This window comes from Opisthocomus hoazin, chromosome Z (genome assembly GCF_030867145.1).
Source record: "Opisthocomus hoazin isolate bOpiHoa1 chromosome Z, bOpiHoa1.hap1, whole genome shotgun sequence".
NCBI classification, from domain to species: domain Eukaryota; kingdom Metazoa; phylum Chordata; class Aves; order Opisthocomiformes; family Opisthocomidae; genus Opisthocomus; species Opisthocomus hoazin.
In genome coordinates, this window is record NC_134454.1 from 67743120 (window position 1) to 67757404 (window position 14285).

At 44.5% G+C, this 14285-nt stretch overlaps 3 protein-coding genes across 9 annotated transcripts in view; 1 reads left to right on the plus strand and 2 right to left on the minus strand.

Moving 5' to 3' along the window:
• The window catches only part of IPO11 (importin 11), a 102904-nt gene extending 99872 nt beyond the window's left edge, over positions 1-3032 (minus strand). For all 3 annotated transcript variants that reach the window (XM_075411301.1, XM_075411300.1, XM_075411298.1), the window contains exon 1: positions 2934-3032. The gene's annotated coding sequence lies outside the window, so the exon portion shown is untranslated. The remainder of the gene's footprint in view (positions 1-2933) is intronic.
• A 379-nt stretch (positions 3033-3411) lies between these two features.
• On the plus strand, positions 3412-9196 carry DIMT1 (DIM1 rRNA methyltransferase and ribosome maturation factor). The gene is made up of 12 exons (XM_075447147.1): positions 3412-3562; positions 3719-3792; positions 4064-4150; positions 4572-4633; positions 4744-4837; positions 4931-4980; positions 5800-5923; positions 6033-6125; positions 6869-6933; positions 7242-7305; positions 7812-7918; positions 8693-9196. The coding sequence occupies exons 1-12, from the start codon at positions 3511-3513 to the stop codon at positions 8733-8735; spliced, it is 915 nt and encodes a 304-aa protein (XP_075303262.1). The 5' UTR covers positions 3412-3510; the 3' UTR covers positions 8736-9196.
• Positions 9197-10936: 1740 nt separating this feature from the next.
• The window catches only part of KIF2A (kinesin family member 2A), a 55967-nt gene continuing 52618 nt past the window's right edge, over positions 10937-14285 (minus strand). For all 5 annotated transcript variants that reach the window (XM_075447146.1, XM_075447144.1, XM_075447145.1 and 2 more), the window contains one exon: positions 10937-12729. In XM_075447146.1, the coding sequence (XP_075303261.1) occupies positions 12644-12729 (86 nt within the window). In that variant the 3' untranslated portion in view covers positions 10937-12643. The remainder of the gene's footprint in view (positions 12730-14285) is intronic.

Sequence of the window (14285 nt, forward strand, 5' to 3'; positions counted from 1 at the left end):
CTTAGAGCAAACCTACATATTATGACAGAGCCAACTTAACAACTGCCCCCAAAAGGCCCAAGGGGGGTGAGGGGGAACAAAAAAACGCGCCAAAAGCCAAGCCATCTGAGCACACCGTTCCACAGTCACCAGAAGTGGCTAGGGGAAGAAGGAAGAACGTAGGACTTCCAGCAGTGTCAGGCTCTGGTCCCAGCAGGCAATTCCAGCTCTGACAAAGTCTCTCCTCACATCCCCTTCTCACCAACGGGATTTCTGTTGGGAATTTATCCTCTGCGTGCACTCTGTAACGATGACTGACTTAAAGAGGGCATCAGCTCATACCTCATGTTAATGGGATCCTCCCAAAGCACAATTTTAATTATTGTTGTGTACAGATGCCATTGTGAAATCAGCTCCTGCCGATAGAACGCTGATGAACTTCAGGAGTTTAAAACCAGATCTCTCCAATCTTACTTTGTTGTGACCCTTCACTATCCCCCTTTTTTTACACCTAACTGATGTGTCAGGGCCTCTTCAGATCATAATTTACACAGAGGACACACAGATGCTCTTAGATCCCATGGAACGGCAAAGGCCCATAAATATTTGCTCTAATATTGTGGGACAGAGAAAATTCTCAGCTCTTACAAGTCAGGCTTTGCTGCTGCAGAGCAGAGGCAGGTGGGTTACACCATAGACTGGTTATTATTTCCTTCCCTTTCTAGGGAAGCACCTGCATACACAGTCTACTTCAGAGAATATTCCAAGTCTATTTAATGTTCTGCCACGCTAGTTTAATGTTTTTCCTGAGTAGTCAACCCTTTCGATATGGACAAAAGGGTAAGCAGGTACTCTTTCCATAACACTGAAACACATCCAAATTTTAAAATCACATGTCAGTTACGAAAGCAAACCAAGGACTTTTATACGTCTTCAAGGGAACAAAATGAATGATTTCATCAGTAAACGCCTCCACATTTCACTTTTCCTGGACTTAAAAGAATGTAGTATAACAACTCGCTCATATCCAAGCAATTAACTCTGAACTTCTTTGGTTATCTTTTGTTCAGAATTCTATAAATTGTTTTCCACTGCAACGAGGTGCAAGAATGGATTCAGTTAGGATTCTACGAAACCAGGAGCCAAAGCGGTAAATACATCTTCCAAAACACAGCGTGTTCTCACTCATAATAATGCAAATTCATACTGGGCTACTTAAGAGGAATGTGGCGAGCGGCTCTAGGGATATCATTATCCTCCTTTACACCACAGTATCTGAGACTGCTTCTACAACACTGTCTTCAGTTTTGCCATCACAGCTCTCCCTTTCCCCACTTTGAGAAAGAAGTGCAGAAACTGGAGAGAGGCCAGAGCGACCAAGATGGCCTGGGGTCTAACGCCAATTACCTGTGAGGAGAGGTTAAGGACTTGTTTAGTAAAGTGGAAGCTAAGGGAAGAGTTCGTAGACGCTTTCAGTTGACCTCCTGAAGGGCGCTTACAAAGCGCACAGAGCCAAACGCTTCTTGTCAGCAGACTACGTAACTAATAAATAACTATAACGCTACAAACTGCAGCTTAGGAGGTTCAAGCAGACACTTAAGACTGTCTTTTCCAGCACATGTGTTTTACAGAAAACGGGAATAACAAAGCGTCCACTCCAAAAAGCCAAGGAACCACTTACGAGTCCCTTTCCGAAACGAGTAACACGAATGCTAGTGCTCACGGTGACAGTGACACGACGTATTAGCAATGCTTTTCAGGACGCTGTCGATTTCACGAACAGTTGATAGTTACAATGATCTCTCTCCAGCCTTACAGAAGCTTTCCCCTGAGTCTCTCCTCTAACACTGTAGTACCTGTATCAGTCATGCCATATGTTAGTATTTCTACTGAGCAGTAAAACCAAAAGAACTACCAGTATCCCAGCTATTCAAGGCACCAGTTAAAACAACTAATGACTACACTAATGACGGCAATCACTACACTGATTAGTGTTTGGCATTACCAAGATTTTTCCAAAACAACAGATTGTTTTTCTCCTTGAGTAAATGAACAAGGCTGTCTATACTTCACCCAATTTAAGCCACAGTACAGAAGATAAATAAAAATGCCTAATGAGGAAATAGTTACAGTGTTTTTTTTCCCCCCATACTGCTATGGGGGGCATGTCAGACTACATTAAAAATATCGAGGACAAGAACGGCCTTTCAGGTTAAACGGAAAGCACCAAACCGACCAAAAACTCCTAACAGAAAAAAGGGGCAGTAAAGGAATGAGTGGGACTATTCCAAGAATTTGCTTGGATATAACTCGTAAGAAACTGTCACAGGGTTCAGCACTGATGACACAGAAAAAGCCAGACGGATACACAGAGAAAACAGACAAATACTTTTCGCTTTTGACACTAAGCTTATAGGACGGGCCAATCTCACAGGACAAACCTCATTCCTCCAACTTCTTCCCAGTTCACCTCATTTTAGCAGATTTTCAAAAGGACAGGTTAGAACACGACACACTAGCACGCGACGGCTGAAACAGAAATGCAAGTTTCCGTCCGCCCTCACGCTCCACAAATGGCTTTAAACCACCCCAGCCGCGGTTAAGACCTGCTTCTGACAGCCCAGTCTCAGCGCTTTTCAGGCGCGGCTTGGGTAGGGCCAGCCTTTCCCGGACGGCCGACAGACGTGGCGCCGAACGCCCCTCCGCAGAACGGCGCAACGGAGGGGCGGGAGAAGGCAAGCAGAGCGCGAGGAAGCAAAGCCCGGCGCCGAAGCTCCGGGAAACCAGAGCCCACAGCGGGCGCAGGCCTCGCCTGGAGGCCGGGGCAGCTCCCGCCCACGCGGAGCGCCGGCCCGGCCCCCGCGGCGCGCGGGCAGCGCCGCCACCCGCCGGGCACGGCCCGCCAGGCCGCGCGGAGGCTGTCGGCGGGGCCGCGCCTCGGGTCGCGCCCTCACCTTCCGCGCGGGCCGCCGGCCCCCGAGGCGACGGGCCGGGGGAGCGCCTCGCCGGCCCCGCGCTCGGGACCCCCGCCGCTTCCGAAGCTCGCGCCACGAGCCGGGGGCGGCCGCGGGTTCTGCTGCCGCTGCGGCGCGCCTCCGTGACGTCACCGCGCGGCGACGCGCGGCCGGCTCTGCTCCGCGGCGCGCCGCCGGGGGGCGGGACGGGGGCCGCCTCGCGCACCTCCCACCGCGGAGGGGGCGGGGCGCCCGACGTCGGCGGGGGTGGGCCCCGCGAGGAGTGCGGGGAGGGAACGCACCCCGTGCCCTCGGTTTCTCCCCGCGCCGCGGGACCCCGCCCGGGAAGCTCCGAAGCAGCGCTCGCGGCCCCGCGGCAGGCCCGGTCGGGCCGAGCCGAGCGCGGCGGTGCCGCCACCGAGAACGCGCCTGCCCGCGCCTCTGCCGGGTCTCCCCGCGCTCCGCCGGGCCGCGGGGGGGCGCTGTCGTCCGCGGTGCCCGGGCGGGCGGTGTCGCGCTCGGCGCCGGGCGACACGTGAGCGAGGAGCCGGTTGCCAGCCGCGCGCGGGCCGCCGCCATGCCCAAGGCGCGGGCGGGGAAGCGGCCGCGGCGGGAGGGCCGTGCCGCCGGTGAGTGCGGGGCGGGAGGGCGGCGGCGCCCCCGGGCGCGGGGGGAGGCTGGGGTGCGGGGCGCGGCGGCGGGGCAGCGCGGCCTGAGTCGGGGGAGGCGTGCACACCGGCGGCCTCGGGAGCCTGAGCGCTCGCCGCCGCCGCTCTCTGCCCTAGGGATCCTCTTCAACACCGGCGCCGGCCAGCACATCCTGAAGAACCCGCTCGTCGTCAACAGCATCGTCGAGAAGGTGCCCGGGGGGCGGCGGGGGTAGCTGCCGGGACTGCCGCGGGGCTGCCTGGGCCTGGTTTGGCCTGCTGAGCGCGGCTGCTTGCTCGTCTCTCGACGCTGGGCCAGAGCTCCCTGACCGCCCTGCTCATCCCTTCCCGCTCCCCTGTCCGGCGCTTCCGGCCCTTTACGGAGCTGCGCATGCCAGAGGCTTTAAAACTGAACGGTGGCTTGAAACCCGTTCCGGAGAAGCAGCTGGAGTGCCGTGTGTGTGTGTGTGTGTGTGTTCGCAGGCTGCCCTGCGACGCACGGATGTCGTGCTGGAGGTGGGCCCCGGGACTGGCAACCTGACGGTGAAGATGCTAGAGAAGGTTAAAAAGGTGAGTGCGAATATTTGCACCCCGGCCTTCCCCAGCTCTGATCGCATCGCGGCTCGGTCTGTGAGGAGGCAGGAGGATCCTCGCTGGCTTGACTCAAACGAGTGGAACTGCTCTGCGGATGTTTTTTGTTAATGTCAGTGCGTTTTCAGCTGTTCATGTAAGCCTTGTGTGCTTTTGTCAAACTGTATTGCTATGCTGTATTTTATCAAGCTATATTGTGTATATTGCTACTGTTTGTGCGGGTAAGGCTTGCCTGTTTTGGGGAAGGGAGGAAGGTGCATAGCCCAATACGGAATTTTTAAGAATTATTTAAACCTGTAGCAATAGATACAGGGTTTTGTGGGGTTTTTTTTACAATTGAAATTTTAATCCTGGTTAGGAGGAATTGTGTCGAATTGCAAATACATACTTTTATTTTCAGGTTATTGCTTGTGAAATTGATCCCAGGCTTGTCGGTGAACTTCAGAAGAGAGTCCAGGGCACGTAAGTATCAGCTGCATGGAAATGGCGAGCACTTAAAGCAGTGGAGCTGCTTGGGCAGGAACTTCGGCAGCGTGCTTCTCTGAGGGTAACCACAGTGTGTTTTCCCCCAGGTGTCTGGCAAACAAACTTGAAATCAAGGTTGGAGATGTCTTGAAAACAGACTTACCGTTTTTTGATGCATGTGTGGCTAACTTGCCTTACCAGGTATGGGCTAAACAACAGGGCAAAACTTTCTTCTTTTCAAATGATAATTGCCCAGAAACTATGCTAGCTAACGCTATTACTCTTTTTCCTCAGATTTCTTCACCTTTTGTTTTCAAGTTGTTGCTTCATAGACCTTTTTTCAGGTACGTGGAAGAACAGAGCTGTGTATTACCTGATAGAAAAAAAAAAGTTTTAAAAATATTCCCAGATCAGTTTTTTTTTTAGTTCAGTTTGATGGATCAGAGCCACACACCAAAATTTTTCTGTAATATGAAACCTTCCAGTGCTTGGAGATTAGTTTATGTCGATGTATTTAAGCACGAGGAGAAAATTTAGTCTTGGCATCATGAGTGGGTGTCCAGCTGATGAAAACAGGAGCTGTACCTCTTTACACTAGTATTACAGCTGTTATTCCAGGGATAAGCAAGGCGTTGCAGCGGTTCGGATGCTTTCCTGCCCGAGAAGGGGAGGGTGGAAAGGGTAGGACTGAAGCCAAGACACTTCCTCTTGTCTGGTCTGAAAATGTGACTGCCCAGGTACTTCTGTGTGTTGCGCGACGTCAGCGGTTCTAGAGTTCTCTCACTGAAGCACTGGTGTTAGCGACATTACTGGTCAGTTTTTGGAGGTAGAGAGTTTGGATTTGAAGGCCTCATCAGAGAATTACTCAAAATTATTTTGTTACAGTCAGGCGCAAAACTCTGAGACTAGCCTCTCTCTTTTTGATCCTGGTCCATAAAGATTCAAATTGTGTTGTAGCTTTAAGGAAGTTTAGATGGTTTCAGCAAATTTTGTGGTGTTTTTTTTTTTTCAGACACGCTCTAAGTAAGGCAGGGTTTATTTATGACAAACTTCTGTTCCTTCTAAGCGCTGAGGCAAATCCTGCATTTTCCAAGTGTGTTAGCTGGCTTTTGACCTGAAAGTTGATTACTTAGAATTAATTTTCTCATTTCTGTTGTTCTCAGGTGTGCAATACTTATGTTTCAAAGGGAATTTGCACTTCGTTTGGTTGCAAAACCAGGAAGTAAACTATACTGCAGACTCTCTATTAATACTCAGTTACTAGCTCGAGTGGACCATCTGATGAAGGTACGTCATTCTGCGTTAGCTAACAGAGCTATCAAAGGTGCAAGAATGTTTCTAGGATCAGTGAGGATTTGCTGCTTATTCATATGGCTGCCTGACATCTGACTAACAGGTTGGAAGGAACAACTTCAGGCCTCCTCCCAAAGTTGAATCCAGTGTCGTCAGGATAGAGCCAAAGAACCCACCACCACCAATCAACTTCCAGGTGAGCACTGGATACTCTAATGTAACATATTAGTGATAATGCTTAATTTCATTTTACTTTTCACTTAATATTCGGTTCCATGTGCTGTTTTCACTGCTAAGTACCAGCTGTTTATTGGTATTTACGTAATTCCAAAGCACTTACTCCTCTGTTGATCAGGCTTGCGTTAGGATGTTACCTGAATGTGCCACCATAAGGTTGGGTGCAGCTTTGTTTACAATATTTCTGACAAGACTGAGATACCATCTCCGTGTCAGCGGGAGAGTTGCTAGTGGTAATGTCCCTTTCGTCGTGGCTTACATCTCCCAGAGACCCTTCTGGCTGATGGCTTTGTTGGTTATCATCAAAGGAGTACCTGTGAGAAGTCCTATCTTCAGATGGATTGTGTATGATCTCGGAAGACAGATGTTACAGGATAGTATTCTTAATGTTTAAAACGCTCTGATCTTCGAGACCATTTCAGCCTCGCCCAAGGTTAGCTGGATTTTTTCAAGTGTCTGCCTTCTCAACACAGAAGATCCTGGCCAATAGTGGCTAGGCACGGAAAAGAACAATTCAGAGGTTTTTGTGGGTGAAGTATTTTCTCCTCCATTTGTCCAAGACAGGACTGGTTTTTTATTAAGATATTTTCCTGAAAAATTTTTCTTTCTGTTTAGTGTTGTTGTAAAATTGTCAGTAGCGACTGCTCTTGTGTGTAGCAGCTGTATGTTCCTTCCTGTAAATTCTGATTTTTTTAATTTCAGGAGTGGGATGGTCTGGTAAGGATAGCCTTTGTTAGGAAAAACAAGACACTCTCCGCAGCATTTAAGTAAGTAATTTCTGTTAAGGAAAATCTTGTCAAAGTTTGAGAGTCAATCTGGTTAACTATTTGTTTTGCACAAGTGTACAGCGGTGTTACATGCATGCTAGCAGAGTCTGGGATAAACCATGGCGGAGGATTTATGCTGAGGTCACAGGCTTTTACTGTTAGAAGAAAAGTAGGCAGGTGTTTAGAAAGAACAGCGCTGTGTAGTTGTTAACAGTTTTTTGTAGTAAAGATTTACAACCAATCAAGTTAAAAAAAAAAAAACACCTAGTTAAAACTTAGTTCTCATTCTAAACGTGTATTTCTTTCAGGTCAAGTGCTGTGGAGCAGTTGCTGGATCATAATTACCGAATTCATTGTTCCTTACATAATACAGTAAGTTCCTTCTTCATATATAAAATTCTATTTCTGTGTGCTGTGACCTACATACTGACTTTTTACAAGAGTGAAAAATTAACACTGAAAAGCTTAACATGCGAAAGTTTTTCCAAGAGAATTTGGGGGAGGGAGGAACTTAGCTCTTTTGTTAGCGAAAAGCCTGAAAGGGTCACTAAGTGAACAGAGAAAAAGCTGAAAGCTGAGTATGTTGCTAATATATTGGCTGTACATGTCTCTAGGACTTTTACTAATCTAGTAGGAATCTAGTAAGAAAAATTCTTGTGTCTGCTAAGCAGTAGTGTTGTCATTCATTTATAGTGAATGAGTTGAGGTACAAAAATTCAGATAGAAGAATACAATAATCCATACAAGAAAAAAATACAACTTGTTTCTAGCACTTGAAACGAACTATTCTAAAAGCAGGAAAAGAACATACGATTTAAATGAACCTTCTTCTGTGCTGTGAATAGAAAGTGAATTTATGTCCCGTTTTTCATTGACAGGAAATACCTGAAAACTTCAAAATTGCAGAGAAGATACAGACAGTCCTAAAAAATACAGGTTACTCTGAAAAACGAGCCCGTTCAATGGATATAGATGATTTCATTCGGTATTCTTTTTTTTTTCTCTTTATGACTTCCTTTTAAGCTTCTTCAAATTCTGTCTGCGTCTGTACCTGTGCAGCACAGATTACTATTGGGTTCCACAAGAACGGCACTAACTCCATTTTTCTCTCAATGCCAGACACTCCTTGATTTCAGTCCTGAACATGAACGAATGCTTAAACACTAGATATATATATATATAAAAAATAACTGCTACTTGCAGCATTGAGAAGCAACTAGCTAAAGATCCCTATTTCTGCTGTTGGTGTACTGGACCCTTCTATGTCTCCTCTAAAAATGGCTTTAATAATGGAATAGGTTGTTATAATGCCACTTACACAGCCCTTCTCTGTCTGTCTTGAGGATTAGGCCGCAGTCTATATCATAATTTGGAAATTTTGAGTATTTAATTGCTATATTCTGCTCTTACTTCTGGTCATTTAATTTAAGTGGCAAGATGAATCCTGATTTATGATAAAAATTCCTAGCTGTTTTCCCGTGTGACAATTAATGCAGCTACTGCTCTTTGAAGAAACGTAGTAAACCTGGTAGGATGCAATATAACTAACTGCACTGAAAATACACCCGCATCTCTAAAATAGCAAGTCTGATAATAACTTCTAGTGTAATACTTGTAACAATTCTTTTTGGCAGTTGAACAGTGGTGGCTGCTTTCCTGCTGTTTTCGTGTGTTCTTTGCTAGCCAGCATGTCTTAGAGATGCCTTAAGATGAAGTATGAATTAGTAGAAATTGTAACGTAAATATTTTATTTTTTCAGGTTGCTGCATGGCTTCAATTCAGAAGGCATCCATTTCTCATAGTTTCTACTAGAAGGATGAAAAATGTTCCATATTTCTTCACCGAAGGGTTACCTAAGCCAGAGTAACTGCACGGGGGCAAGCTCTTCTCACAAAAGCACTGAGCAGTGTACACACTCTGGCTCTTACTCAAACCTTACATGCAATTTTATCACAGATAGTAGGCACGAAGCTGCTGCTCTGTATTTTAAAAGAGATAAATTCTTCCAGAACTGAAGCGAGGTGCTGGACTTCCACATGACGGTGTATTTTTAAATATAACCAGTAACATGAATTGATCCTGCCATAATTGAAATCTGCCTTCTCTGATCATGGACTTCACCTCAGTACATTCTTGCACAGTACTCAGCAATACAACCCAAAAGTCTCCTTTGGGCAGCAAAGACAGAGTTGCAGTCATTCCACTTGTCTGCGATTTTTTGTTTGTTTTAAAGTGTATTTAAACACTTTCTTTTGATGCGAAATGCCTGTCTCTTCCATTTGTCGTCTGGTAGTTACCCACATTCCAAGCCCATTTGTAATTTGCTTCTCTTGGAGAAATCCCAGTAACTGTTTCTCAGGGACAAGAGCATTTATCTTGTGGGCGTGTTATCATTTACAAAAACGTTACTGAAGTACCTGAAACTACTAGTGTCATCTCCTTTACCCCCTCCTTTTTGCCATCAAACCGCTGTAGGAACCAGCAGAAAACTACCCCAAAGGGCCAGTGCTCGTAAGCACAGACAGAAGGGGGGAGCTTGTCAACTGTAAGTTCAAGCAGCTATTTTTATAAGAAAACTACTTTGCTTTTCAAGGCAAGGAGGAATTTTAGCATAGATCAAAGCATTAGAGAAATGCATGCCTGTGTTCTGACAGGAAGACTTACTGAAGTGTCTTAATACAGTCTGGATTATATATATTTGTTGTTAAGGACACAGCAAGAGTTTTCCCAAGGAAGTTTGCATTGACTCTGCATAGCAACTGTCAAAAGAAAAATCCACTTTGGTCTGTCTTATGATTCAGGAAAACAGTAACTATTAAATCCGTAGCATCACACAGGGGTAAAGGCATGGCTCTGTGCATTAACTACCGTAAGTAATTTTTTCATGTATAGCGTATCTCTTCCCACAACACCACAGTAAGTGCAGAATAGGCAAATTATCAAAAACTCACCTGAAATACAACTTCATTTTATACACATCCAGTGTCAATTCTTCAGAAGTCATTGATGCAGAAGCATGTAAAGAAAGAGACACTTGAATGTGCAGACATGCTGAGAGGCTGTCTTGGAAAACAGAGCTGCTCATTTATAATTTAATGATTCTAGTCCTGCTTTGCTGTATATAGAACCAACTTATGAGTGAAGTAAGCAGCCACCGCAATACGCTCAGACTAATGCAGAAGGACCAAGTACTGAAGGACCAAGTACTGGAGACTTGTGTCACGCTTCCTACAGGCTTTCATTTTATAGGCCAGGAATCGAGACCAGCTTGTCTGAGCCCTGTTCATCACAGCAGTGGCCTGCAGGAACTCAAATGCCTAATGACCCGTATCAGTTTATCCTGATCTCTCACTGCTGCAGTGCAGGTGTAGATCTGACCTCTGCAGCAGGCTCTGTCACACAGACTGTCTCTTAACAATTTCAGCTTGCATCTGCTGCCTGACAAGCACGCGTGTCATTGACACGGCTTAGTAAAAAGCTGCTAAAATCTGACTGCCTCTGTCTTTCCTGTCTTCTTTGGTAGGTGTTGCAGATCACAGCCCAGTTGTGGCTCTCGGCTTGCATGGAGGAGTAGTAGGGCAGCCACTGTTTCTCATGTAGGATGTCTCAATCTTCAGAGGCTTTTTAGACAGCAAGATTTCTCTAGAGCAGCTCCAAAGAAACCCGCTGGTATTATACGATAAGCCGTACCACCACGTGCTAGCAAAACCTGCTGCCTTCTGTTTCATTGGCTTTTTCTTTCAACTGTGATGGATGATGTTCTTCAACAAATGCTCAGAAAGATGTGTGATGTTTCTTTTTAAGACCTGCTGCAAAACTAAGGTCAGGACAGTGCTCTGGGGAACTTATTCCTATATGACAATTTTGCACAGGAGATTTAGCTGCAGAACTAATACTCATTCTGATATCCAGCCTTTTCAAAAGTGTAACTCCAATGTGCTTACAAAGTGAAACTCTTCCCAAAGCGCACCAGAACTTTCATAGAAGTAAACTCTCATCTTTTAATTCATTTAATAGCTTAATTTATTAAACACATTCTGTAAAATCTACATTGTTTCAGTTTTCATGTTTACACACAGGAGGATTTTTTTTTTTATTTTTAACCATGATGCAACAAGAGCTTCCCATAGTCTACCTTCCCATGGGAGATACAAACATTAAACACTACAAGAATCCCCATTTCGTTTAACTCTCTTTTCATCGCCTTCCCTTTATTTCCTGCCAGCTCTGGCACAAACAAACAGGCTTGTATTCCAAAAGTAATTTTTAAACAGTTCCAAGGGAAAGTCTGCTGATACGAACTGCTGGAAACAGGGAGAACTCCTAGAGAGGTCTACAGTTCTTCATTTGACAAGAAGTTCACACATGAAAGGTCAACCTTTTTGGATACTGACTTGCAAAAATAACTTGAGTGCCACCAGCTCAAAAGTGCTGATACACATGGCGCCGTGTATGAGAATTCAGGTCCTTGTGGGATTTCTGTTAGCACTCGGTAGAGGCATTGTGCAAAATCCTCAAATGATGCAATTTCATCCCACTTTTCAGCTGCTGACACCGTACAAAGGGAAAAATAGGTATTAGCTACTTTTTTAAAAAGCAACAGAGCTACTCAAACTACCTGCAAACTACAGTTAATGTACATGTAAGTCTGTCATGCATCAAAAGCCAAATTTTAGCAGTGAAAGGCCAAAATGTGCGTATTTAGCTGGATCCCCAAATTTTGACAGTTAACGCTATCCATACGCAGAGGTTAGATCATACCTTTACTCTGACAGCATTACCACATCATACCACATACTGTGTATCTGCATTATCCTAAGATACAACTCTCCTCGGTACTTATACATTACCCTTTATTATACATCAACTAATTTGTATTTTTGTGTTTTTTTGTTCTGTTTTTCATCTTTTTTTATTACAGAGAAAGTGTTCGAATTATATAACCATTCTTAATGGTATTCAAATAAATCTAGACTCCAGATTTTTACAAGGAGGATGGAATGTCCAGCTGTTTGTCCACTCTTAACAGCTCTTGCTATTCAAATGATATGGCACATCCTGTGAAATGAAACTAGCCACCAAAAATGAAAGTCTCAAAACACATTAAAAATGTACAGACACTAAAAGTAATTTATATTGACAAATAAGGAATGTTGTTTATTAAGGCTGTGCTTCAGAAAAAGGATGCTGAGGGTTAAGTAGCCTTCATCAAGGCACAGAATGGGAAGAGGTAAGCACAGCTGTCTGTACAAGAGACATTATCTACAGCCACCAGTGAGGTGTGCATGCACACAAACACAATTTGAAACTGCACAGCTGGTCTTTGTAACAAAACTGAACATAGTCAAAAGGAAATACTGTGACTTTTTAATGGCCACAGATTTACTTCATTATTAAAAACATGGCAAATATTTCCAAACATAAAATTCACAATTTGAATAAATGAAGTATTTAAAACGAAAGTGCTTCACAGATCTGAACCCTGCATGGTTGTGCTGTCTGGTCTAGAAGCATTTTGTAGACATCAGAGGAGCATTTCACACAAAACTGAAAATGTCATTCAGGTGAATAAGAAACAGGACATTTCCACAGACATTTCTAACGTTTTTACACTTTCAAGTAGTTGAGTTCTTACGGCCACTGGGTTTTGTAACAAATGTGTGCTACAGCAGTATGGGTTCGTGGATTCCTTTAGCAGCAAAGGCCCATTTCAAAGGGCTCGTGGTCTTTTCGGGCTGATCTGTTTACTGGCCTGTTCCTCCTCTTGTAGAGCTGCGCGGAAAGATTTCACTTTATCTTTAATGAAAAAGAGAGAATGAGTACTGATGTGCCTGTGCTCAACACAGATCTTAAAACTAAGCCCTGATGCTCCACATCTCAGCCCCCATGCACAGCAAAGAACATTCCTTTACAAAAATAGCTGATGCTACAAACTACAAGAGGATTGAGATAAGCCTAAATTCAACACTCCTCATACAAATTCCCTCTTAGATGCTAGCCCTCTCTCTAGGCAGGATAGGTTTGGAAATGGCACAATTGTATTCCCAGCATGTAACCTGTTTGCACTTAAATTCCGCTTCTAACTTACAGACTATAGGAAGATACACACCACATACATCCTTTTCCTCCCCAGCACCTTCCAAACCAGCCTTGCATACAAAATTGTATTCAGCGTACAATCAGTCACATCTGTACATTCTAAAACCTAGCACAGTAAATTTTGCTCCCTTCTGTTCTTCCACGAATGTGAAAAGCATTTGTGATTAGATTTTGGAAGTTAGTCACCGTAAATAGGTAAGTGCATCATTCTTTTCATCATAACTATAACAAGAAAGGGAGAAACCTGAGAAAGGAAGTGTGGCATTCTTGCATACTTCTATTCCTGTTCCCCTCCATTCCCCAGTAATATGCCCAAGAATGGGAAGAAGGAAATCAAAATGACAGCATAAAGATGTCAGTCCCAGAGTGACAGGAATAAAAGCTGAAATATTTAGTGACCATTATGTGCCATGAGCAGAACACAGGAGATGATACTGCGAGAAAGAATTTTTGACAGTTCTTCCCTCCTGTAAAGCTACACATGTATCATGCTGCCTGTAAAGGTGCAAGGATCTCTTAGATAGCCTTTACCTCCAGTGCCTTGTTTCAAAAGCAGTATCTAATAAGTCTTTGAAGAACAAGGAGTCACCCAAGCTGTGTATTTTCACTGCTGGTGTTTCAAATTGTCTTCTGAAGAGGAAGTTATCATCCACAAAAAGCAAAAGAATGTACCTTCAATTCTTCGCTAAAGTATACTGCTGCCAATGCATGCTTACACAGCAAGGACGACACGTCTGATTTGCTTGATGTATTCTTCTAACTTATAACAGATACTAAGACTGAGTAAAAAGTAAGATTTTATCTTATAAGGAGCTCTCTAACACAGATAAAGAAAAGCCCACACCCACCCCTCAGGCCTCAACCCTGCGCTTGAATTTTTACCAGTATAGCATGTCTCCTGGAGTCCAAATACTTACAGAAACTAAAATGAAAAAATCATCTCCATGAGGTACTAAGCTGACAAGCTGATTTTAGAAGACAAGTGGAAGAGTCAATTTTGGGCACTAAGAATTATCTGCAGTTTGTTTTTCAATAGAGAGAGGCTGTGACAAAACTCAGACAAAAAGGCTGCTGAAGAAAAAAGTAAGCTACGAACCAAGCTACTCGGAGCTCAACACCACTCATAAGCATAGTCTTAAAAATGACAGCAGGCTCCCTGCTACACTACAGAATGCAACAGAGCAGGTGCTGGGAGTTCCTACCACTACTTCCTCATTGCATTACCTTCTTTTCTTGTACAGTTCATTTGGATT